The sequence below is a fragment of the Oryzias melastigma genome, linkage group LG12 (assembly GCF_002922805.2).
Source record: "Oryzias melastigma strain HK-1 linkage group LG12, ASM292280v2, whole genome shotgun sequence".
Lineage (NCBI taxonomy): Eukaryota > Metazoa > Chordata > Actinopteri > Beloniformes > Adrianichthyidae > Oryzias > Oryzias melastigma.
This window is the reverse complement of record NC_050523.1, coordinates 7,024,769-7,051,820: the sequence shown is the minus strand read 5'-3', so window position 1 is coordinate 7,051,820 and position 27,052 is coordinate 7,024,769. Positions and strand designations below refer to the sequence as shown.

The 27,052-nt window shown below is 35.6% G+C and overlaps 1 protein-coding gene across 1 annotated transcript in view; it reads right to left on the bottom strand.

Annotated features, from left to right (window-relative positions):
- lamc3 (laminin, gamma 3) overlaps window positions 1-27,052 on the bottom strand; it is a 174,230-nt gene that overhangs the window by 134,721 nt on the left and 12,457 nt on the right. The window contains exon 3 of the mRNA XM_024299112.2: window positions 4,031-4,161. Coding sequence (XP_024154880.1) covers window positions 4,031-4,161 — 131 coding nt within the window. The remainder of the gene's footprint in view (window positions 1-4,030; window positions 4,162-27,052) is intronic.

Genomic DNA, 27,052 nt, shown 5'->3' with positions numbered 1-27,052 from the left:
CCCAAAGTTAAAAAAAAAACTGTCAGGGAACACAAAAATATATCTTAGCATAAAGGGCAAAGACCTTAACTCAATGCTATTTAGTCACTTAGACAATCCATCTATCCCTGATTAAGTTATAGTAACATGGATCTGTTTGTGGGTTGACCCAAATTGGTGCTGCAGGTTTTTGGGTTGTCCAGGCCTTATAGGATTTTGGGTGGGTCGAAACATTTAAAAATCTGGTTCAACAAAAAATGCATCCAGACATAAATTCTATAAATAAATTTAAGCCTAAAATACAAAAGGGGTTTATACAAATATCTACCTCTTGTGTCTGAAGATTCATATAAGATACCTATAATAATCTGATACTAAACAACAGGTACAATTTGAATTTCAGAAGGAATTGATTATACAATAAAAAAAATAGGGAAAGAATCGAACCTTTTACCAAAAACATGTATGAATGAGGTTCAAAGATCATCTTGTTATCGGGTGATGGACTGCTCTGGACTCTTGGATTTTAAAGACCTCTATACCTTACCCAGACATATAGGTCAAGCATCTACATAATTTAAAAGAGGAAGAGTTGTAGCTCCCTCCTCCAAAACTTTTTTCAGCTTTATTTACTGCTGGACACTCACACAATACAGTGCACAGATGCAACTGTTAGTCAATAAGCAGCTTTCCCCAAATAATTGAGGTTAAAGGTCAATTTTGGGGTCGCTGCTCTGTAAAAGTAGATTTCACTTTCTTGATCCAGATTGAACCAATGACCTTCTACTTAAAAAACACATTCCTCTAACCTTAAATCCACTGCAGCTGCCCTAAAATCTGCCTTGAGTTTGCGAGTCCTATTGATATTCTGCAGAAAAATCACAACAAATCTTGCAGCGCGCGACTTGCAGATGTGACGTGAAGCAGTGTGGTGTGAAAGCATGTGTACTTGATCAGAAAGCCTGGGCTTAAGGGTAACATGCGCTGTGTGGGTCTGTCCCTCAGGTGTTGTGGACATTGATGGGTAATTTGTCATGCCGCTGTGCTGATCCTAAGTGTTTATGACAGGTGTCAGATCAAGTTTATACTCTCTTTGAAGGCTTCATCTCAACTACTTAATCGTCCACTCCTATCTGCAGCAGAAAATGTGCAGCATGGTCCGCCGTGCCGCGTTCTTTCTCATTACTGGGAGTAACAAACCAAAAGAGGTGGAGAGAGAACGGGGAATTTTCTTGGTTTGCTTTCATCAGGTGGTAACTTGACAGATAGAAAAAAAGTGGAGGATAAAGAGCTAGCCGCTTATCTTGCTTTTGCACACTATCCCAATTTTATGCAACCCCATCCTCTGGAAAGTATACACACATAAAGAATATCCACATTATAGATCACTAAAAATGATGCTGCTTCCCTGATATTTCCCATAGACTGCATACTAATGCTGAATACCAGTTTTATTTTCAGCTATTGCAGCAAATACTGTTTATATAATGCTGTTTGGCTGGTCATCTCTGCTTTTCTGACATAAAACATGCAAAGATGTCATTGAAAAATGTGTATTCTCCCTCATATTTAAGAGAAACTGCTTTCCTAACAGTTAAATATGATAATTTATGACAAGAGATGAAACATTTGCTGTTATTTGGTGAGATCGCTGCACCAAAGACATTTTCCCAACATTTCACTGGATTTTTTTTTCCCTGATTAGGACTGGAAATTCCTGCCAAAGTTCCCAATTTCATTTGCAATTCAAAACGGGTTTGATTACAAATTACTAAACTTTTCATCCAAACAAAGTAATTTCATTTGGTTACATAAATGGTTTCACAGATTTAAACTGAACAAAGATTCTTAAATCAGAAACTAATAAAGCTGTTTTTATCTGAAAAAAAATCATATTTACCTCAGAAAAATAATAAACATTATAATAAATTGATGGATTAATACTGAATTCCCCTCATAAAAAATATTCTAAACCACCAGAACCAACAAATACTTGAACAAAATCCTTTTAATTTTTGATAGCTCTATATTTAATGATGTGAATTTCTCTCTTTTAACCCATAGTGACATCAGTGTAACAGAAATCTGAAATGAATCTGAGATGTTTTCTGTGGTCAACTTGGTTTGTGCTTTTTTCAACTTAATTTTATTTTGAAGGAAAAATGGGTCTGGGTCGTTATGGTTTAAGGATATTTTATTAAAAGAATTAACTCTGAATGTCAGGGGTGTCCAAACTTTTTCCAAAGAGGGCCAGAAGGTGAAAATGTGTGATGACCAACCAAATGGCCAATTATTTACATTAATTGTAAAAAATATTTATTTCTTATTCTTCTCATTTTTTGTGGTACTTTTAAGTTTTTCCACACAGAACAAAAATATAATTGAATACATTTTTTTTTTCAAAATTACTGTGATTTGAAGAAGACCAGGTTGTTGCCACAGATTTCTATTGGCTTAAAATGTAATTCAGCCAGTCAGAATCAAGAAATTGTACACAGTTCTTAAAAAAGTCCTGAGGGCCACATAAAATGTATTTTAAGAGCCTGCGGGTTGGTAGAAATGTGAACGCAGGCTCCATTTGGCCCCCAGGCTGGGCTTTGGACATGCCTGTTGTATGTGATAGTGAAAAACAGATATGAAAAAACAGAAACAACACAATTTTTAGCTAAGAATATTGTACCTTTACACCAGTGCTTCTCAATCTTAATTCTCTTACCCTTTCGTATCCCCCCCTACAACTTTCTGCTGCAAATGTCATCGGTATCATTTGTCAATTTGCTTAAGGTAAATGTATATCTCTTCAAAATACTGTACATTTATTATCGTTAAAGAATAATAAAAAAACATTTAAAAAAACTTCTAAATAAACCAATTTTATTAATGTTTCTTCTTTTTCTTTAAGAATACTTACTAAACTTTCAAAGTAAAAATAACGCTCTTTCCTTGTTTCCTACCACTATATAATTATATATATATATATATATTACTTTATTTAATTTATTAGCAACTACTATGTAGGATTATGCATAAAATCCATAACTAATGTACAGATGTTGTTTTTATTTGTATTTAGCATATATTATGTATATGCTGTTATTTATTCTTTCCAGATAAAATGTACAAAATAAATTAAAAAAGAAATAGCTATTCACAATTCAGTTTTTAACTCTATACATTTTATGGTTTTTAAACACATTTGAAGTGAACATCACAAAACCCTTCAATCACAACCCAAAGTACAAATAAAGTGTTTAAAACCAATAAAGAGTTTTATTCATAATAACATTAGGAGAGACAAGAGTAGACTTATTTCCTGCAGATTATCTTCCTTCATACGATCAATAAAACTCAAATGGTTCCAGTTTTTTCTTCTTTTCTAATGTCTCTCATTTTCTTTACGTTTTATGTTGATGTTGTCTCTCGGTCTCACACGTAACCATTGAGCGCCATCTTTTCTCCATCTTGTCTTTATGAAGTGGCTATTGAGTTTTTCCACCTCAAGAATGAACTTCCTGTTCCCCATGGTGTAACATTCTGTCAAATTGTCGGTGCGATGTACAATATTTTCATCACTGTAACGTTTTCAGGAAAGTTTTATTTTGAAAGTGAACTAGAAGTTTCACTTTAACACTAGGAGCTTGCTTCTTTTGTTATTTTAGCAGTAGCTCCGCAGATTTACGGCGAGAAAATAAACCCTAACTAAATTTGAGCCTTGCATCTCTTACTCATTTGTATGAAATACTTATATCAGGTGTGAATTTTCAGAAGCAGATCACTCACGTCTGACATGACGCTTAGAAACTGCTGCTGCTTTGGTGTGAATTAGGTGTAATTGTATAAGCATGAAAGTGTCAGCTGAAAGCCCTCATGAACCTTCCAAGTTTTTCCTGATTTCCACTATGAATGTGACAGAAAGAGCTGCAGCATATGCAGGTTGTCGCTTCAAAGGCGTCTTAAAGTCCCATGTTTATTTACCTGCACAGTGGAACTTTAAGCACATTAAAGAAAGCATTCTGGGAGTTTCAGAATGGACATTTTCTGGTTTAATTACCTGCCCCCCACAGAGAAATCCGAGATGGCGTAGAAGTACGAGCGCAAAACTTTGGCATCTTCGAAAATCTCGTCTCCGAAAGTGTTCAGCCGGTCCAGAGAAATGAGCAGGTCTGTGGCTGTCACCCATTCCTGAAAAGAAAGAAAAAAAGAAAAAATGGTGGAAAAGAAAAGACTGGGACCAAACATAATTAAAAACTAACAAGCTGATGTTGCCAAATAAAGAGAAATGGAGTGGAACCATAGGGACTGTGTGTTGGCAGCTGCAGTTGCTGAAGCCCAAGCGGGAGGTAAGTAGGGCAAAACACCACTAAACACACTTTTGTCAAAAAGTGTTTACAAAGTTATGAGTTCAAATTAGCGGCGTCTTAATGGATCAGCAGACAAGACTGAACATTTATCGGCAGAATTAAACTGTGGAAATATTAGTGAAATAACAAGAAGTATAGACAATTAATAAGAGCAAAACATCAATGAAATATCTAAGAAAGTGAAAGAAAAATACAACACTTCAGCTGTACTTCAGTATAACAAACGGTGCTTGGCAAAGCTCCCAAACCTGATATGATTTAAGCTCCTTTCTTTGAACCTACTGCAAAGATAAAGGTGGGATGAAGCATCAGTGGGAGAAGAGGGATAGAAAAACGCACAGAGAAAGCCCAAACAGGAAGTACAATAGTAGTGTAGGAGATAAAAGTGAGGCCAAGTTAAGAGAAAACAAATGACACCAACCAAAAAAATAAAATAGCTGCAGAGCAACTTTTTGCTTCTCGGCTGGTTTGGGATTCCAGAAAAAGGCTGTAAAGCGGTGTGTTTTGAAGACCTCCCTGGAGATATCTTTGAAGTGTGTCAAGAGGGAGACGAGAGCGGATGGGCTTCAGACTCAGAAAATACTTGGAGTTCATTCATTCAGTCTTTTCTCAGAAATAACGTAACGTCTTTGTTTCGAAATCTTATCAAATTAGCTAAAACACACAGGCTTTTTCTAAAGGAAATAGAGAAAAAATTTTATCAAAATATGAACTTTTTCTGTGCTATTTTTTAAATACTCTTTTAAATATTAATTTTATGGTATTTTCTAGAGTAATTTAATGTTTTATTGCTGTAAATAAGTAGTTATTGTTATCGTACAGGCATCAGTTTCGGTGCATTTTTTGTTGCCAATTTATAATAGTTTGAATTAATTGCTCCAAACTTTAAGTATTTTTTTAAATTATGGCAAGTCTGTTTAGTTCTCCTGCTTATTTGGATGTTGTCAGTAATTATGTTTCACAAGTGACTAAAACAACTTTGAATAGTCCTATTTGTGTGGCAAATTTAAAGACTCATTTAAATCCTGGACGAAAAAAAACAAACTGTGGTCATATTTCAAAGCAAAGTTCTGGTTCACTTGCAAGTGATCTTTGATGTGATTCAGGTTAAAGGGTAACCAAACCCTAAATCAACATTTTTTCCCTCTTTACCTCTATAAATGGGGCTTTAAAAGTGCTGACTATCGGTCTATGACAAAGTTTTGCACCACATTTAAAGGGTAACCAAACAGGGACAGTTGAGGCTGACTCCACCCACGGCCGAAATTTGAAAACCCAGTCAGAGGGGTGGGGCTTGGGGGCTGGACTTTGATCATTACTGGAGCCGCAGATCATGATGTCAGACTTCTGAAACTTACATGGTTTGACCAATCACAAAATTCAACTGTAATACCTCGATTCAACCTTTGGGGGGGCAGCACACAAGTGTTTTTTGACAATATTTTCAAGAATGAAACAATTTTATTCTAATTTGTCAAAAATATGGCCATGACCAACAGACAGCCCTTTTAAAGCCCCATTTATAGAGATTAACAGCCTAAAAAAGTTGATTTAGGGTTTGGTTACCCTTAAAGATGGATCCTTAACTTATCCGACAATGCCGCTAGCACGATTTTTAACAAAAACTAGCATTGACGGAGCTTTTGTGTGCTCCCACGACAGGGAAAATACAGTCACTACCTTGGCATGACAACCATCACAGGCTGATGTCATGAAATGGGCGACACCCACAAGGAATGGAAGGCGGAGCCTCAGAGATCGAGGCGTCTTACTTTCAGGTAGGAAAATAGTTCACAAAAATAACTCCTACTACATAAATAATTTGATCTTTAGTGTGACAAAGGTAATAGATGATCATACATATGGATATGTGAAAAGTTTAAGAGAGGCGTGGAATAGGCCCTTTGAGTGTAGTTGTCCTGGTTTTCTTATCTTAGGTAATAGACGAATGTGTTCAGTTGTATATTGTTTGCTATGTTCTAACAAATCTATTAAGTTTAAAACATTTTTTTCCATGCTTTCAATTGTTTTTGTCCACAAAAGATTTTTGAAAAGCTGCTTTAAGATAAAAGGAGTTATTAATAAATGTTCCAAGTGTGTGATATTGTACATGAAATGTGGTCATCAGTGCTGACATACTTGTCTGGCACATTCAAAACAGGTGTTTAAAAGGACACAGCTCAAAAACAAACCTGACTTGCATTGTTCATAAGCTGAATATTATAGTTTGATAAGAATCTGCACAACTCTTCATGCTACTGTAAGTCTGTCCTTGAAACATCTGAAAATCTTTTCCACGATCCACAAAAACGATCAAGACCTTCACCTTTTCACCGGCGTCTGCGTAGCAGCTGAGCGTGAGTGGGCTCACGCCAGCTCTTTGTTCTACCGCAGAGACGCTTCTCAGAACTGTTTACACACATTTTCTTCTTTTATTACCAGCATCTAAAAAACTTAGCCCAAATAATTGGTGAAACAGATGCTTGTGGCTTTCATGGATCATGTAGCCTCCTAGCTTTTTTTTTTTTTTTAATTATTATCACTGTTTCCTAGCAACCTGTAGTAATTGTCATTTGGTGTCTTGTTTTTTAGCCTGTTTTGAAAAGATTTATAATTTGGCTTTCTATTAAGTTTCTTGTTTGCCTTCAATTTCGTGTTTGACGTTGGATAATTAGGACCACTTCACTGGTCAATTATGAAAATTAGGCTGTTTATATAATAGGGCACTATTAAAGCATTAGACTGTAGGTAACTGGCGCTCTGAAAAGAGGCTTCTTCATTTAGGTAATGACTGTCAAATGATGTTGGAAGAGGATGGAAGGGGACTAATTGTTAATCTAAAAGTGAGCAGGAATTGGTCAAATAAAGAGGTTTCAAATGTAAGCGTACAGCTGATTAGAGCTTCAATCATGTAAATTACATACCTTCACTTTTTTGTCTCTTTTATTTCCTTCCTAAAGCAACACGTTTAATTAATAGTCTTGGCTCAGCAGGAGAAGGAAATGGTTAAATTGGAAGCAAAATATCTTTACAGCAGAACGAATAGAAGCTAGTCTTATTTAAAGGTGTTTATTAGAGTCAGAGAAAAGAAACATAATGGTATGCACTCAAGCTATGTTGTTTACTCCTACCCTACTAGGTAACAATGTCATTTTGGTAATTTTAGACAACAAAACAAAAGGAAAATGGAACATTAAATGGAGCTTCAGTGAAAAATATAATGTAGAGGTTTTAGATTTTTTGGTAGATGCCTGTTAGTCCTATATTCAACCAATTTAGATTTTTATTTAATGAACTAGATCCATACTAGTGATTACTTTGATCCTTATTAAATTAATCGCTTGTCTTACAGTTTTTTATTATTTTTTTTATTACTCTATTTCAGCTTCTGCTTCTATAGGGGGGCTGAGGAAAACATTCTGTGTTGATTTAAGTCATAGATGCATCACAGCAGGTCTCTTGCATGGACTTTAGATGGTAACTAAACACTAAAAAGCTTTTTTTTGTCTGTAGACTTCAATAATTGGGCTTTAAGTCTGTTGGTCCTTGCCACATTTCTGACAATTTAACCAAACTTGTTTAATTCATGAAAATATAGACTAAAACCGTCTGTGTGTTGCCCCCTACAGGTTGAAACGAGGTATTACAGTTGAATTTTGTGATTGGTCATCTGTAAGTCCCACCTCATTTCAGGAGTTTCACGTCATCATGCCCCGCAGCTTCAGTATAAAAGCCCCGCCCATCTTTGATTCTGCAACGGTCAACCGTTATCGTGTTAGCTTTAGCACGGTTCGTGTGTGTAGTGCTTTCGGTCGTCAAAAATCTAAATTCTAAATCAGAGATGTTGCAGATCCGTGAGCCATAGTTGTATTGTTTGAAATATTTGTGTATAAAAATATTTTTGGAGCCAACAGATATGCTTGTTATCTTTGAATGTGTCTGTGGACTGGCCCCGCCCTCTTGACTAACATCTACACCTAACAGTAATGATGATAAACCTCCAGCAACTTGTTGCTTTGTGAATCTAGCCCCTCCCACCTACAGTGTTAATCATCCTCCAACTTATTTAACCTTATTTTTCTCCCCTCTCTTTTGTATCCTTTCCCCCCTTCTCTAACATCCCACTCTTTCCTTCTGCCTTATTTTCTTTTGTCTGTTCTGACAAGAAATGTGTCCAAAAATAAATATTGTAAATGAAGCTACAGAAGGGGTTTATACAAATAGATCACGTCTCAGAAGATTTATAACCCCCAACGTAAACAAAGAGCTACTGTTTGGCTCAATCTGAGCATTAATATATATATATATATGGTAAAATGATTTTTTTGAAACAGTTTTTAAGTACAAATTTTCACTTTTCTTAACAGATTTTTACTTACATTAAGAAACGACTATCCAATTTGGGCAAATTTTGACATCACATCATCAGCTGCAACAAAGCTTTGATTTGACTTGACTTTTCCTCTATTTACCTTTATGCTGAATCACTCTGTGAAAAAAAAGTACGTTAAATTATTTTGCCACAAACTGCTCAGCTCACACCTTCTTTTTTTCCTTTTCAATTAGCATAAAACTGATTATTTTAGCTGCACTGATGATGCTGAAATGCATGAGGTTCATGCTTTAACTAATGAGAGGCCATTACTGCTTTTAATTCAGACCCCCGGCTCAGCAAAGACAATTAAAGCTGCCAATATATTCCTAATTCTCCCACACAATAAAAGCAAATGCAGTTTGATTCCAAGCAGAGTTTGGGATCGGTATCATATTAGTAATGCTTGGAAAAACACTGCAATTCTATGTAATAACTCCAAATATCACAAAAAGCTTAGGAAGAAATCACTTTAGGGTTAATTAGTAGTCTGCTTATTACTTATGACTTTTGCAAAGTACAGCAAAAGCTTAATTAACTTTAATTCTTGCATTTTGGCTCATGGTTCTGCAGCGATGCTGAGTTTGGATTGCGAGTGGCAGGAAGCCCATCCTGCGCTGCAGGTTCACAGGAAACCTCTTCAAGCCTCACATCCCAATGCTTTTTTTTTAAACCACAAACAGCTGCAGAGGACATCTCTGACCTTCCAACCTTCACCATCACCTAGAAAATCTTTCCCCCAACCCCCTTTATGTTCCCTTCAACTCTGAGCGCTGCAAGCAGTGGCAGAAAGGGAGCAGCGGCTCCCGTTCCAAAGTTAATAACTTTTTAATTTAATTGCTTAACTTCACTGTGCCCTTAATATGTACACCCCCCCTCACTTCCGCTCATTGTCATTCAGTGTTTGAGCTCCAATTTGCCACACGGCTTTCTGAAGCCAAAGGGAGGGTGCGAGAGACGGGACGGACTGGTGGCAGGAGCAACAGACAAACCGTTTTAACGGATGACTGAACAAATTAAATTTGAATTCAGACAGCAGCTTTAATCTTTTAGAAACTTGACAATGGAGCTCGCTTTGAAGTTAGCTGTACTTTTAGGAAAACATCGAAATGATAAGAGGTGAGTTAATTTTTTTTTTAAACAATCTTCATCAATTTGTGTTTTTTTTTTCTCAGTAACTCAAAAGAATTCCTTTTAAAATCAGCAAAGTCCCCATGTGGAGTCTCTGTACTGAATCAGGCTGATGCAACAGCACCAAGTATGCGATGGAATTAAAATGCTAATAAAACAGCCAGGATGCAGTTCCTGTATTAAGCTTAATAAAATATGCATAGCTCTTTCTGAGCCATATGCAGAGAAAATGGCAGCCTGATGTGGGACAGAGAGAAGTGGGGATGTGTTACGGCCTGATGGCGATCTTTATACAACAAGCATGCTTCTGGTCACCTTTGATAAAACACAATCTGTCAAAACAGCTTTGCTTTGCAAAAATATTCAGTCACACATCTAAGTAATTAAGTCAAGGTCTACTGATCACCTGTATGGACACAAGAGTGTCAAATCATGGACCTACAACATGCAAACTGCTTTTACAAACATGTTTAGGAGAAGAAAACACACTCTTGGGAGCTAGATGAATTGTAGTATCTCCTGTGAAACAGCTCTATTTGGAAGAGAGAAGTCACGAATCGTGGTCATCAAATGCAAAATTGCAGTCGAGATCCCAAACTTTATGTGGCCTTCAGTTTGTGGATGACCTCATGGAATGGGTTTCCATGGCCAAGCAACTGTAAGAATGTGAAATTTCAGATGTAGTGGTGTAAAAACATCACCACAGGACCCTACAGACCAGCTGAGGAGGTTTTTTATAGCAAGAAATCATGTTTTTCACCTCACAAACCAATGGATGAGCTTCATTTGGGCAATTGCGTTCTGCCACGTTCACACTAGAGATGTGACGCACATTCAAGACGATTCTAAAAGTGAATTCTCAAACACTTGTTGGTGCTCACTAGTGCTGCCACAAATGTGTATTTTAATAGTTGACTATTTACCGATTGTTTTTTCCAATTAGTAGACTAATGGGATCACTGGATGTAAAGCAGACCTCTTAACCATCATTATAGCTTTAAACTAACTAAAAACTAGATATATAGCATTATTTGCGATAATTGTAGTCTGAATGCTGTAAGCTGAATTTGGCCGGTGAAGAGGCTAGTGCTGATAGCTGGAGATGCTGAGGCTAATAGCTGAAAAACGCTGAAGCTGATAGCCAGCTAAACTATGCCAAATTAGCCCAAAAAACAAAGGAATAAAAGCCTAAGTTAGCCAAAACTGCTAGCATGCAGTCAAAATATTAGCTAAACTCCAAAATAGCCTAAAAAACAAGCCTAAATTAGCTAAAATAGCTAGCATGAAGCTGGAATATTAGCTAAACTCCAAAACGGTCTAAAAAACAAACGATTCCTTAATTAGCCAAAAGAGCTAGCATGTAGCTGAACTATTAGCTAAACTCAAAATTAGCCTAAAAACCAACAAAAATCTTAAATTAGCCAAAATAGCTAGCATGTAGCTGAAGTATTAGCTAAACTCTAAAACAGTCTAAAAAACAAACAAATCCTTAATTTGCCAAAAGAGCTAGCATGTAGCTGAACTATTAGCTAAACTCAAAATTAGCCTAAAAACCAACAAAAATCTTAAATTAGCCAAAACAGCTAGCATGTAGCTGAAATATTAGCTAAACTCAAAATGAGAATAAAAACAAACAAAAAAAAAAATCCTAAATTAGCCAAAATTCCTAGCATGTAACTGAAATATTAGCTAAACTCCAATATAGCCTAAAAAACCCTCAATAAATGCCAAAATAGTCCAACAAGCTAGCAGAATTCCATTATAACTTTCAACTTTTACACTCCAACTTCATATAATATAAAATAACGACTAATCGACTATTCTAATAGTCGATTAGTCGTTGATTAGTCGACTAGTCGTGGAAGCCTTAGTGTACTGGACTCTACTCACTGGACTCTATTCAGTTAAAACCTTCACAATACATCTTTCAATCTCACTTTTAAGATCTCTCCTTGTTGAAATACTCTCATGTATCTGCAGTTGCAAGAGGCTAAAAGTCCAAGCATTGAAAATTCTGCAAATCTTGCTCCAGGTTTTTCATTCAAGAGCTTTATACCAATAAATATAGACTTAATGTCATATAATTCAGACCGAGTACAAACTCCAATTATTAATTTCCTCCTTCATGATCAATTTTTAAACAATAGCTACTTCTATGAATTAAAAGGGATATCATCCATAAATTACGCTCAAGTCTGACTGGTTTAACTTTCAACGCATGTTCAATGGCATTGTATTTTGTACGTAGAGGGCAAATATGGTCTCAAAAACTTGCGTAGTGATGTGTGAACGCTGGAGTTTTAAACATGGAAGCCCCAGAACACGTACATACACATCAAGACTTTTCATTCATTATAAACGGTTGCTTAAATGCTCATTGTAGAGCACGGTGTGAACTTAAAGTTGATTTTTGAGATTTTAATGAAGCAGTTTATTTAAGAAAATTGTAAATAAACCTTCCTTGTGTCTAAAACAATGGAGAATTGAAATATGGTTGTCTTCCAGTTGGAAGAGAAAAGTTAACTTTTTGTTCCCCTTATGTTTGAAACTCAAAGACTTGCCAAGAGAACAGAACTAGTCTGACTGCTTGTGACAAGTGTGAAATTTGGTGAAGCAGCTCATAAATGTGGCTCTGGAAGAATGGTCAAACATCACTGAGCCTGGAGAAACCAACAGCTCACATCATTAAAAAAAACAATAGTGACTGTCGTTTTTGTAAACTAAAAGCGTATAATTGATACCGGTAATAGACTAATCTGAATTAATTCTAGATTATTAATAAATCAAAATAAAACAAGTTTTAAAGCAAACATTTCTCCTACTTTTTACATTTTTAAGAGAATTCAAGGAAAATATTTACTTTATCTATATACCAGTTTACAGCTTAAGTAAATAGCAAAGTCCTGCACATTGTCTCAATCTGAAAAGCAGTTTGCATTAAAAAAAAATTAATAAATGAAGATTTGTTTCATTAAACATGATTTTCAAAGACTTAACAATTAAAAAGCTCTAAATTGTAACTTCACCTGACACAAAACACTAATTAGAATGTTTATGTGGGTAAATTTAAGTTGCTTTAAGGTCCATTTATAAGAAAATATAATGTAGTACTCAATAGGTGCCAATATGAATAAATATGTGAGTGTGTGGAGACCAATCAAACACTCTGGACCTCAGACCATACCATTTCCATCTCATCACACACCGACTCTTGCTTTGGATGATTTACGAAAAGTTTTGCAAAGGTCTTAAGGGAGTTTATTCCTAATTAACGAATCGAGTTTCCTCATATATATTCTCCTTTTTAATGCAAAACAAAACTTTCGCACACAGACTGCTGTCACATCCAATCTGATGTGTTTTTGTTCACACTTTGCTCATAATTGCACCCATGAGAGGATTGAAGTCGAGAAGTTTGGGGATTTTTATGTTGCTCTTATTTTGAAAGGAATTAATAGAATATAATTAGATTAAAAACAATGTGAGCTGTTACTCCAAGTGCAAATTAAGGAAAGATCACTCACTTTATAACTGATGTGTGATGGTAAATGAATGAGGTCGTTTAAAAAGAGACGGTTTATTATTTGGATGACTGCGCTGCAAATAAAACATAAATTGTACTCTTCATCTCTCTTGCACCTGACGTCAAACCACATCTGGATAATAAAAAGACAAAAAAAAGGTTGTTATTTAAAATTACCTTAAAACTTTCTTTTATCCCACGACATTCCATTTATTTTTGTATTGTCTGTGATGTGTTTTTGTTTCTAAGAATGTCACTTTCTAAGCATTTCATTCTATACTTTTAATCTAATTTTATCTGATTCTCTATTTGTTTTTATCCTCTGTTGTTGTACAACACTACAGTTTAAGTGATATATAAATAAAGCTAATTATTATTATTAGTATATGAAAGGCTGTAATACCAACACTGAACCCCAGAAAGCCAGCCTCAGTGAAAATAATTTAATTTTGAGTTGCCAAAAGGTTCAGAATTTCTTTGTTTTGACACTGATCTGATAACAAAGATTCACAAGATGCTCCACATCTTTCATCTTCAAGCATGGCTCTGATAAACGGACAACTCTTGTTCTTTTCTCTTAAATTTATCACTTTTTTCATAAATTCATGAGAAAAAAGTAATACATTTTTGAGGAAAAATTCATACATTTACGAGAAAAAAAGTCATAAATTTAAGAGAAAAAAAGTTATATATTTACAAGAAAAAAAAATAAATTTTAAGAGAAAAACTTCATTAATTTAAGAGAAAAAAGTCACAAATGTACAAGAAAAAAAGTCATAAATATAAAAGAAAAAAGGGTAAGACTTTATAATAAGATTCCTTAACAACCTTTCTTAACACATTAATAAGCATTATTAATATTCCTATAAGGTGTTGGTAAAACATTTATTGGTGTAATATACCTAATAAGGCTTATTAATTTCTAAGTTAACACATTTACAAGCATTATTATTATTATTATTATGTGTTAATATGATGCTTATTGTTACATTTATTGTCATCGTATACGTAGAACAAATTATTAATATTAAGCTAAATAAAGGAAATCTGCGCATTTTGTAACTCTTTCTGGAAAATAGTGAATGTAAAAATTAGGAATATTTTGGTGGCTTTATGTGTTATTGTTGCCTTTAAAAGTTTGTTTTTTAAAAAGTTGTTATCTGTTTAGAGTCTCACAGAGTTCAGAAAGTTTTTCTCACTTGTTGAAAATGTTCATTAAAGCTTAAAAGTGATTTTACAAAGTGTTTTAGAATATTTCATTTTCAGTGGTATATAAAAAAAGTTTCATTTTACAAGTTTTATGCTTTTATGGTAAAACACTCCACACTTTAGAATCATTTATCAAGCTCACTACCAGTTTACTAATATGGTTTTTGTAGACAATGTTCTGACTTTAGTAGTCAATATTCTCAATAACACTATAAATATTATCGTGTTACCGAAAAATGTCATACATTTACATAAAAAAGTCATAAATTTAAGAGAAAAAAAGTCATAAATTTACAAGAAAAAAGTCACAGATTTAGCCTGTGACTATTTAATCCTTGTTCTATACTCGGCATATTTACATTTAAAGTGGGGTCATCTGGACCCCACAAGACGGCGTGATTAACTTTTTTTTTTCTTCAACTATTTTCCATCTTCACTGGTGTCCATGGCAGACATTAAATCCTGTCCACCTTTGTCATGGGAGGGATCACACATCTATGTAAGGGTAGGGTCATCTGGACCCCAGTAAATGACCCCATTTATGATTTAACAAAGGTTAAATCATAAATATACAACTTTATTCTTGTAATTTAACAGTTATGACTTTTTCTTGTAAATTTACAAGATTTAAAGTCGTAATTTACATCTTTTTGGTTTGTAAACTGGTCCTAAGAGTCCCTCGTATTCATGGCATGAAAGACTGACAGCAAAAAAAAACAAAAAACATATTTAATATCAGCAACAAGGAGGAAAAATCTAATTCATGACAATTGGGTAATATGACTTCTTTTGTTCTGAAATCAAACTAAAAAAAATATCTAACTAAATCCATACATTATGCTTGACTTCTATCAGTGTTTCTCCTTATTGCTAAGACCACACTGAGAAGGAAACCTAACAAGCATGACAGTCTGCATACTTTTAAGATTTGCGTTAGCTCAGACCCTTCCTGTAGGAAACCAAACAGTCTGCTGGAAGTGATAACGAGCCACACAGGAGACGCAGGACTCTGCGACGGAGGAGATGATGTTTGCTGGCAGGAGTAGGCGTTGCCTTCAAATGCAGGAGACCACTGATCAAAACGCAACATCTGCATTTAAAATGTCAATTCCTGCTCAGTCTGGAGATCAACGTCTCTAACATGGAGATCAACAGGTTTACTTTTCCAATTACAGTCATGTTGTTTCGCAGAATGGCCACAACCTCCTTGTGTTCACACCAGGAACAAGATCAAGGTGTTTTCAGGAAATATGCTCCCATCGCCGGCGGATCTGAGATGGGCGTCCAGTTACTGATGTGCCGTTTGAATGGAGGGATGTCTCTTCTTCCTGGGCTCATTACCTGCAGGCAGCTGCTTGGTAATTGTTGACTCTCACTGCTAGTTCAGTGCAGTTGGTCTGGGGAACGGTGCTGTGCTATTCTAATATCTGTTCGCATTTATGAGGGGAAAAAAATGGCTTAATCCACAATCTCAGATCATTTCATCAAAAGAAACTGGTTGTTTGCAGTGCAGCTGTGATCTAAACAAAACCAAGATGTTCTCGCCATTTACTTTTTATTTATACTTACTAATGGGATATCAAATATCGGCTGCATGGAATATCAGTTTTAATGTTGGCTAAACTACGGAGTAACACGAAAAAGAAGCTTTTTCTGCAATTCTTTAGGGAGAGCAAAAGGTTTCCATGATTCCAAAACCAACAAACAAAGGAAGTGGAAAAGAACAAAAACCACCTCCAGGCAGAAAATAGACAAAAAAGATGTCTTTTGTTAAGAAAAAAAAAATAAAAATAGATGAAAACCAAAATTGAGAACCGGTAACCAGAAATGAAAAAATGGTGAAAACGAAAACAAACAAAAAAAATCATAAAAAAAGAGAAATATTGATTTTATGTACACACGATTAAGACGAAAAATTAAAACTGTAAGAATTTCTAAATAAAAGATAAAAAAACAAACTTTATTAGCTTTAAATCAGCATCTTTCAAACTGTAAAGACGTGTAATCTCCTGAATAAATATGAAAAAGTGAACAACTTTTCCTTTTATGAGCCCTCCATCATCCGAAAAATTCCTCGAACATGTTAAAAATATTATTTTTATCTGAATAGGTCTTTAAGTAGTTCAACTTCACAGAAACTAAACTTAGCTGTTCATCAATTGATATTATTTAATTATATATATATATATTGCTGTTGAAGTTACAAATGAGTTTCAAGTTAATGAAAATCATTAAAATGTATTTGAAACAAGATTATTTTTCAGATCTTTTCTGTCATGAAACATGAAATGAATTCCAAAGTAAAACTCTGGAAATGACTTGGATATTTGCCTTTAAATAAATAAATTCCAGCTGATCAGAATCTTCAAGTTTCTGGTTGTCAGTGTTTTCATGGCCACAAGATGTGACTTTTGTTTTTCTTTTTTACATCTTTTGAGTAAATTTCCCAGAATCAAAAATCTTCTACTATGAAATAGAAAAACAATGCATCCAGTCCTGGTTTCAATTTGGATAAATGCTTTCCCTGAACTACAAGAAGTCCCAGAGAAACTCGGATGTGACTCATAAGGTGTATGAACTGATGTGAACCCGCGATGCACTCTGAGTTGAAGGCAAACCAAATGCCTTCTGGCACAAACAGACCACATTACCAAATAATGACATTAGGAATATTTATATATTAATAACTAAACTGCAGCATTTCTGTTCCAAGGGAACACTTTAATATGCACAGAACAGAAAGTATTAAATTCATTGAACGTAACTTTATAAAAAAAATGTTTTACTTTGATTTTTGGTGCTGCTTATGTCACTTATATAAAATAATTAAAGTACTATTCAAGTGTATTTGAAAAAAGTAGATTCACTTTAGCTTGAAAAGCCTACAAGAATATATTTTGAACTTCAAATTGGGGAAAAGTTGATAATTTCGTAGTAATTTGCTCCAACAAAGCAACGCTTGATGAAACAGGCAGCTTTTCTCTGCTGTTCAAAGGCAGAGCTTGTGGTTTCTGCACCGGCGTGATTGACAGCAAACAAGAGAGCCGTCAGTTCAGACAGTGGAAGGCATACGGAAACACTTTCAAGGAGGTAATTCAACACAGAGTGTGGCAGGAGTGTGACGGCCTTCCACTCCGCCTCAGAATTGATTTCACTGGTTTTTAAATCTTCTCTTTGTCTTGCCTTTTGTTTGGAAAACTTTAAATGGGAAAATCACCACCAAAACGTTCGAGATGATCTGCCTTTCTTAATCAGACTTTCGATTTCAGATTATTTGTAGATAATTTGTTCCTTTTCTATCTAAAATAACTAATTAGCTTTTATCAGAATTGTATTTTTTGGGGTATTTTTAATATTGAATGTTTAATATTTGCAATATTTCAAGATATAACTATCTTACAATATTTTAAATACATGTTATACTTTATGTTTATATAAATTTAGAGTCATTTTTTTTCTTGGGGTAACCACAAATGCAAGAAAAATAAATGAAAGATTAAAAAAAACGCTTAAGCTACATTGTCAAAGAAACAGAATAATATCATAGTGGCTTCTAAATTTATTTTTTATACATAAAACGAGAGAAACTACATTTTTATTTAAAAAAAAGTGTCTGGAACTGTAACAATTAAACCTACCTGATTAATTTGACAAACATTCTGCAGCTGTTTGTTGGCAAACACATACTAACTTCACACTACGGTTAGAAAACTGACTTCTCTTCATCTCTTATTTTGAAAGGAACAAATAGAATAGAATTTGATCAAACATTTTCTTGATAATAACCTTTTTTTGGCCCACGACTCAGAGATAAATATCTAAACAGTGCAGGTGAAGTTTTCCAGATTCCTTGTGTTTCTTGTAAGATAATCAAGTATACAAACAATTAAACAAGAATTTATGGTAAATCCATTCACAAATTTAGTTCCAATAGGTAATAATAATAATATAAACACACTTCATGGTCACAAGTCTTTGCAAAGTTTTCCACACGTTGGACTGTAATGATGGATTCATCATTTTTTGCTCATTTTTCAATAGAGTAAAATAAACCAAGTGGTATTTTCATTTATTACTTCATCTTATTTTGAAATGATCGTATGGGTCAATTATATTTTTGATAAACAATTTGCTTAAGACAGATTGACCTGGTTCGGTTCTAAAAATAGAAATCATTTCACAGATTAATTGTTAGTCACCTAATAAAAACATCACGTTGGTTCACACTGATGTGATAGAAAATAAAGGGCTTCCAATTCTTAAGATAAAATAAACAGATGAAATTAGCATAAAGTGAGCCATTTTAATGCCTGTCCTAATAAATGCCAAATGCTAATGTTAGCTTGGAGCTGTCAGGGGCTGTAAGCTAGTGGGAGAGAGTGTAAATAAAGGGATGATGGGAAATTAGTGCAGGCTTACTCCACTCCAGGAATACAACTCAGAAGTGAACTTCTGAGGAACCCGTGCCGCTTACAGAAACTATGTCTCAAACACAGGTTTTTGTTTTGGACAAGAAACAACATAATTACAATAGAAGACCACTGGGAACGCTTTTACAAAAGATGATTAGAGTGGGACTTTAATGCAAAAATTGATTAGTTAGGATTAATTTGAAAATGAAATGTTTCTGTAAATTCTCCAGGGAAAAAAAAACAAAGAAATCACCAATGAACAGACCTCCTCTTGTTGTCATTTATTTCCATTTTTGCCTTTGCTGAGATGCGGTATTAGCAGCCCATGCGGGAACCACTATGTCAACCACTAAGGAGCACTAAGCTCCACCATCTGCATTTTGGTGATTCACTGAGAAAGAGATCTCCTTTGCATTCCACCAGCTCAGACTCTGCATCAAAGACGGTGGCTGATTTGATTTTGTCTCCGCTCACAACACCCATCTGCGCCATCACCCGTAAAATAGAGGAGGAATGAGAGATGTAATGAAAGAAATGGTGCAATTGATCCGTCTTATATTTTAATGGAAGAAGAGATCAGTCTATTACGGCTGCTTTCATCTTGTTGTTTAAAAGTAAAGCAGAGTGGGAGCGAGGTGGATTGAAGGAGGGAGAGAGGGTGTTTGGCTGCTCTGTTGAGAGATTTGCCACCTGATCCATGTATTCTTAGCTTATATTGATCCTTCACAGCTTCATAATCAAACAGTGGATGTTGTCCAAAGTATATTGAAATACAGCCGACAGCATTTGTAGTCTGGCCTCAGGGTGATTAACACATCCGTGCTGCCCAGAGGCCGGCTGTCTGTACATGAACTGACTCTCCTTAGACATAAATAGGTTACCTAACAAACTTAATTTAGATAATTGCGTATATACATATATATATATATATATATATTTATATATATAGCATTATCAGAGGCAATGGATTTTTTCTAGTTCTTTTTACTCTTGTTGTTATTGTATTTCATATTTATCTTCCCTCATGGAAGTCTCTTTTCAGTCCCAGCCATATACTGATTTTTGAATCAGGTTCTAAATTACGTCTTAGTCTTGACTTCTAGATGTGTGACAAATGACCCAATGTTTCTCCTTTGACTGTTGTGCCAGAGTAACCTAAAAAATGCACATTCAGCATCCTGCAGAAGAGCCCCACATCTCTAAGACATGACTCAGTGATAAAAAACAATAAAAAATGGGAAAATAAAAAACATGATTCCAGGAACAGTAATGGAGATGGGTAAATAAAAAAAAGCTTTAAATTGTTTTAAAGATTTTAGGAAGCAAAAAATGTGTGCAGTAGATATATTCAGGTATTTTTGTGCTATAAATATCTAAAATAGAAGTTTTTTTTTACATAAAAACTTGTTCTGTCTTGATGATCAAGCTTTTTTTCCCTTTACATGCAATAATTGTCAATTTTATTGGGTTTTCCAGATAAATTAGATTAAATCTCACTTGATTAAAAATTAATACCTCTCAATATCCATGACTTTTAGCAATTAGAGGAATTGTCAACACCTTGGTCACACTTTTTTCTTCTAGGACATTAAAGTTGACTTCTTAACTACCTATTTTCCTATTCCTCCCATGTATTTTTAATAGTTTAATGCCACAATCTTTTTAAAATAATTTATTTAAGTTAATGCAGTAAACCAAAGTAATTGTTGCCGACATGCTTCTAATCTCCATACTTACATAGACACACAAGAAAGCCAAAAAAGTACAGTTAAAGATGACTAGTATGAGGGGATTAATCAGGAAAGGACAGTTTATTAATCTTTTAGCTCTAAAACTAGGCTGCAGTTCTGTGTCCGTGTAAAACTTGTACAACTTTTTTCAAGCAAAAGAGTGTAAGAAGCACCCGACTAGGAGCTAAAGCGAGTTATACACACTCGGGCGGGAGAGAAAACAAGATGAGGCAGGATATAATGGGTTAGAGAGATGATTCTTGTGCTGAAATCCAAGGAAGTCTTTTAGGACTGAGGGTTAAGAAGCTCGTGCTAAGCCACAGACATTTTTTTTTCTCATTCACTTTCCTTTCATTGTTGTCCCAGCGGAGCAAAAGAAGAAGAATCTCTCGAGCCAAATCCAGTTCCTCCTCTTTCGTGTGGATGTTTGTCGTCTTACTGACAGTAGCCTGCCACACATTGTGCCAAAGCCATAACGGCACTAAAGTTAATCCAATAGTACATTTAATTCCTATTTTCACTCAGAAACCTCACATCGCGGAGATGAGCAGAAAATGTCCTTGCTAATCCTGCTGCTCTGTGCAGTTTAGCATTCGCTGGAGAGCTGATGGCGCTTCACCCCTGCTGTCTACCCTTCATCTTTTCCAAGTTTAAATTGGATTCACTTGCAAGAAAAGCTGATTCTTTTGACTCTGCGGGAGGCTGCAGAAGCATCGCCCATCCAGAGAGCCGCGGTTTGAGAAAAGGGAGCATTTTATCAGGAAGCGGCATCTGGCAAAAGAAATGTGTGCTGAGGTGGAACAGAAGGTGGAGTACCTTTGTGAGCTCCAGCACCTTTTCGTCTTGCAATATCTTAAAACTCAGTCATTTGGGTAGGCTGTGTCACAGAGATCATCTTTCTTTGTGCCAGGTAGTATGTGTGTCCTCATACAGACTGGTTAAACTTTCATCAGCTTTGGTTTTGTTAGTACAGCTTTGAGAGTGGACCAATACTACACATTTAGCTGGTTTTTAGGGACAGTATTTCCCAAAACCAGGTCTGACCAAAAAAATATTAGAAAACCTGATATGTAGACAATTTCAAAGGGGAAGGCATAAGGGCTTTTTTTTTTCCTTCAAGTGGCTCTTGATTAAATTGAGCTCAAAAAGATGCAGGCCTACTTTTCAATTGGGCTCACTGAGGTTGAAGCCTCATGCGTTGTGAGCATTGGTGAAAAAGTTGGAGCCATATTGTAGGAGATATTTATTTTTTCTCATAATTTACTATTTGTACTTAAATTTTTTTTTGTATTGGAATTGCATTTGTTTAAATTAAGGACTTTTGCTGGACATGCCATTTTAACAATTAATTAGTTTGCAGTTTTTTGCACCTATTTGTCAGTTCTCTAGTGTTTAATTTTTAAATTTTCTTAAATTATATTGTACTACAGTATTCCATATTATAATATTCCAATACTACAGTTAGGGACCGGAGACATCCGCGAATACGGAGAACCCCTTTGTCTCCGTCTCAACCCCCCATCCCGCAGCCAAAGAATATCCGTTACTGATGCGTACTCATCAAAAAGACTTCTGGTCATGCTTTGTAAAACATTTATCAAAGAACATTGGACTACAGCTCAACATAAAGAGTTATCTTTTTTTTTTATTCCGAATAAACGTCTTTATGATACAAAGTTTCATTCTGTCTCGCTGTCCCTTAAATCCAGGAGCGCGTTCTTCTTCTTTAATCAAATAAGTGGGAATCTTCTTCCAGAAAAGTCCAGTTTCATTCAAAATAAAAACATGCTTTGAATGATAATTATCCACCTTCATTATCATCTTCACCATATCAGGATTTTTTTCGTCCCCCTTTGAGTCAGCTGATGCCATTTCTCCATGATGGGGTATGGAGAGAGGAGGGGCGGTTGCCTAGGGTTCAGCATGCTCCTTATCTCCGGTCCCGGAGATACACCAGTGCACGTCCTTTGGACGCAAAAGTTTTATACAAGCATCTTAAGCTGTCAGAGTTTTTGTGACAAACCTGATGAATCACATGACACAAATAATGAAACGTGAATAAGCGGGGTAACACTGTATTACAGATGTTTTGGGGTTCTTGTATTGCAATCATTCCTTTTGTCCTTTGGTTGGTTGGATGCTTTTCCTGGGAGGGTTCAAACATCAAAACAAAACCCAATTTTATATATTAACTAGAGTTCAAATATCTTTTCAAATTTGCCAAAACAAAGCAGACTCCTTAAAGTAACCATTTGTGACCTACACTGATGTGAATGCTCCTTAAATGTACTGACTCTCTAACTTTCATAAAACTAATGTGGAAAAATTAGATGTGGATAAAGGGGAATATACGAAGTCTCTCTCTGTGTCTCAACGCTTCCTTCTCTCAGGTTCAGATAGATCACGGTCATGCTAGGTTACACCTCATGCTATTCACAATTCCCAAGTTTCCCGTCTTATTTAATGATGTGGAGGAGGACAGGTTTTGTCTCAGAGGTGCCAGTCGAGCTTTGGTTGATATATTTTTAATCCAACCTTTAGGAAAATAGTCAATCAGCAAAATCATTAATGCACACTCTTTGATAAGAGCCTAAATGTCACCAGTGTAACCTAATTCTCCGTCTAAAGTTCCTCCATGGGAAGATTTTACTGCTGATATTATTGTGAGACGAAGAACAAAAATAGCAGCTTGCAGTAAGGAACATTGGAAAGAAACAAAATGGCCCATAGGAGGTTGATATGTTGTCCACATTCCTCCTGAATCACATTTTGACAGAGGTAGGGTTTCTAAAAAAGGTTTTCTTATCATATCACTCATGCTGGGGTCATTTATTGTTGTCGCTTCTTCTCTCTGCCAGCAGCCTTATTGTGTTACTGACTCTTGCTCAGGTCATCTTTGGGAAAGTGTCATTTTTCCTTATTAAGACAGAAGAATGAGACGAATCATTCATATATGATAAATTTTACGAACGCATTTTGGGTTATGTGCAGCTGTGAGCTTTAAAAAAAATGCATCGTGTTACATCACAAATTTCAGTGACAACAATGTCTCCATTTCTTTAAAGGGCCTATACCATAAGCCTTCCTGAGTAATCTGTATCCAAATATATGATCAAATATTTCCTGTGGCACAATGAATAAATTATTTTTGTGAGTTTTTTCTTACCTGAAAATAAGACACTTCTCTAAGGCTCCGCCTACCACTCCATCCATTTCATGACAACATGTGTTTACCCCATGAAGACAAACAACATCCAAACTTTTGCAGAGACGGACGTGCATACTATTTCTCTCCCTTTAGTTGCCCCGGCCATCGCTACACTGGTTCACAACACAAACACACCTTGTGTCTGTGCGTCTGCACAAATATGCACGACCCGGGGGCGGGAGGAGTGTCTTAAAGGAGAAGTAACAAATACGAGTTCGACCCGGTAGTGTCAGGAGTTCTGTCTCCCCCTCTGGTCATTGGCGGGAGCCGTCTCCAGAATACTGAACACATTACATCTCCCAACAACCCCAGCGCACACTCCCCAGGTGCCGCTTAGCTGACTTTCATTTGTCAATCACCCACAGGAAACTTGTTTGTGAAGCATTGTTTTGTGCCACCCTGCCTAAATTACCAAATGTTTCTGTCTAGACCTGATCTTCTGTTTCTGACCCTGCCTATTCTATGATTGTCTGCCTGGACTCTGACACCTCTAGTCTCTTCTTGGCTGATCCCATGCTTGTGACTCACCTCTATCTGTCTGACTCTGATTTAGCTTCGTGGGCTAACCTAATAAATCTGCTGCAAGTGGAACCATAAGTGTCAACCTGTTTGTGACAGGTGGGTAGGACGCAATTGGAAGATATACTGTATTTTGGATTTAAAAGTGTTACACCACTAACACCGTTTGTTTTAGGCTGGGGGCGGTGCTGGCAGCGCAGACTCTTCCTGGAAGGGGCTGTTCTCATATTGTGACATCAGCTCGTGAGAACCCCCTCATTTTCATTGGTTAGAAGGGGCTGGTTCTTAGAGCTTAGGTTTTTAGAGGAATACTCAGGAATGTGTGAATGGATTAAAATACCGCTTTGGGTTGTTTATTGGGAGTAACGAACATTATAATACACTTAAATAGTTAAGGGGTTGATCTTGCATGATATAGGCCCTTTAAACATCGAAATGTACTTCAGAGCCAAGGTTAATCTGAATCGTCAAATGAATAAATAAATGAATTAATAAATAAAACTAGATGGTATTTAAATTGTGAGGATGTTTTGCAGATATTGAAACATAAAAACAAGCACAAAAAATGTCAAATTACTCAACACCATTCTTAGGTTATTATCCTACAAATCCCCTCCAAAAACAATCTTTTCTCAACCGGTCCTGTGTTTGACCTGATCAGAAAACAGCATCTTACATTAACACAATGGTCAGTCCAGCTAGATTTTGACTCTCATTATCAATAGTTCCCTGGATTTACACATAATTTGTTGATCCACGTGTAGTATTTCTTTTCCCCAGATTTCTGTAAATTCTTATCTCATTTTTTTGGCTTGTTTAAATTCCACCTGTCCTATCTAAATCCAATGTTGCTAACTAGTTTGTTTTAACAACAACAAAAATTCTGTATTTTTATACTTTGTTATTAGGGAAAACACATGTTTTCTACATTTCTAATATCTTCCTAGTTGCTGAACAATTATTCTATGTTTCTGTTTCATTAGTTTTCAAATTATATTAAAATGTATGCACCGTAAAAGTCCTGTAGGTTCCATTTTTTGTGCTTTGCAAGTAATTGCAAGAAAGACAGGGTCGTGCTAATAACGCTGCACACAGTAATTTATCCGAACAGCAAAAAAAGCCACTGATAAACATCAAAGATCCTCAGTAATTAATCATGGAAGTCTGGAAAAGTTTTTCAATTTAAGTAGAGACACACTTAACACGCATGGATTGATGCATGTGTGCATCGTTTTTAGCTCTGTCAAAGGAAAAGGAGTGGCTGCATTAAGTGCTTTATTTAGTCACTTTAAGCATGCTTTACTGGGCCCTCCCCCCTCCTGACTGGCCCTCGAGAGGCTGCCATTAATTCAGCACAGTCCTCTCAAGGCTTCATCAAAGTTAATCAGAGCTAAACTTAACATAAGACTTTTCCCCCTGCTTTGAAAATGCTCTCAGAAATGCATATCCATGAACTGCTACAGGATATTTGTTTGTCTAAAAGTCTGTGAAGTGAAGAGGTTTTATGTCTTGGAGCATCACAGGCTGTTATAAACTTTACAGCAGGTTATATGGCGCTGTTAACAAGCTTTCCCTCTCTAAGCATGCCTTCTGTTTGAGGGATGTAATAGTGGCTATGAGGATATAACAAAGCAGGCTCCAGTGCAGCATTAAAGCATAGAAATATATTTATTTTAAAAACTGATAGTTCCTCTATGTCTTCTGAATTACTTTTTTATTATTTGTACTACCTTTTATTGTATTTGTTTTAGTTTTTGTAAAAGTGCATGTTATAGTTTTCCCTCAGTTAGCTTTTTATGCCTTTTTTTCTGATGTAGGATTCAATTCAGTTTATTTTTAATCCTTGTATTGAGCAAGTAAAAGGCAAGAGTGGATCAAAACAAGTTAAGTAGTTTATTAAAAGCCCTGCCTTTAGGTCTGTCTGCCCTTCATTCATGTCTGGGCTTCCTCTTTTTTGTTCTGGTTTTTGAAAAGATGCATTTTAATTTCTAAAAATTGGCACTGCTATGGAAAAAAAATGAAGTACCATCTTTATTAAGCACCGAGATCAAGGTTTTAATGATTGGATTAATGTTTTTTTTTGTAGGTTGTTGTAGAGCCTTGTTTTTCACGCTTATATAGCTATTATACTGCTGCTATGATAAAATTTATGTTATTTTAATATTTTTAGTGTCATTACAATTTCTAAGCTTCATGCAGCTTCCAATTATTTTATGTCCAGTCGAACCTTGTCAAGAGTTTCAACTGCGAGCACACACACTGGTTTCTCTCTACTCAAAGGACAAGTTTAGGGAAGCAAGTTTCTCCCTGCATCGTGGGGACAAGCCTTTGTTTATTCCTTGGGTCCTCACAGTTTAATAGGTCTTCATAGTGTGATGCGTATCCATGAAGTGTCCTCATTAACCACATAAACATGAACACACACACAGATGAACAGCAACTTTTTTTTATTTTTAAACTTTAGCAACACCTGATTCTGGGAATATTTACTTTTCTTAACAGACCATATCTAGTTTATTCTCCTTTTGAGTGTAAAGCAAATAGATTTTATGATTTTTATGTGTTTAAACACAAATACTTTTTTAAATAACAAAAACTTGGAAAAAGC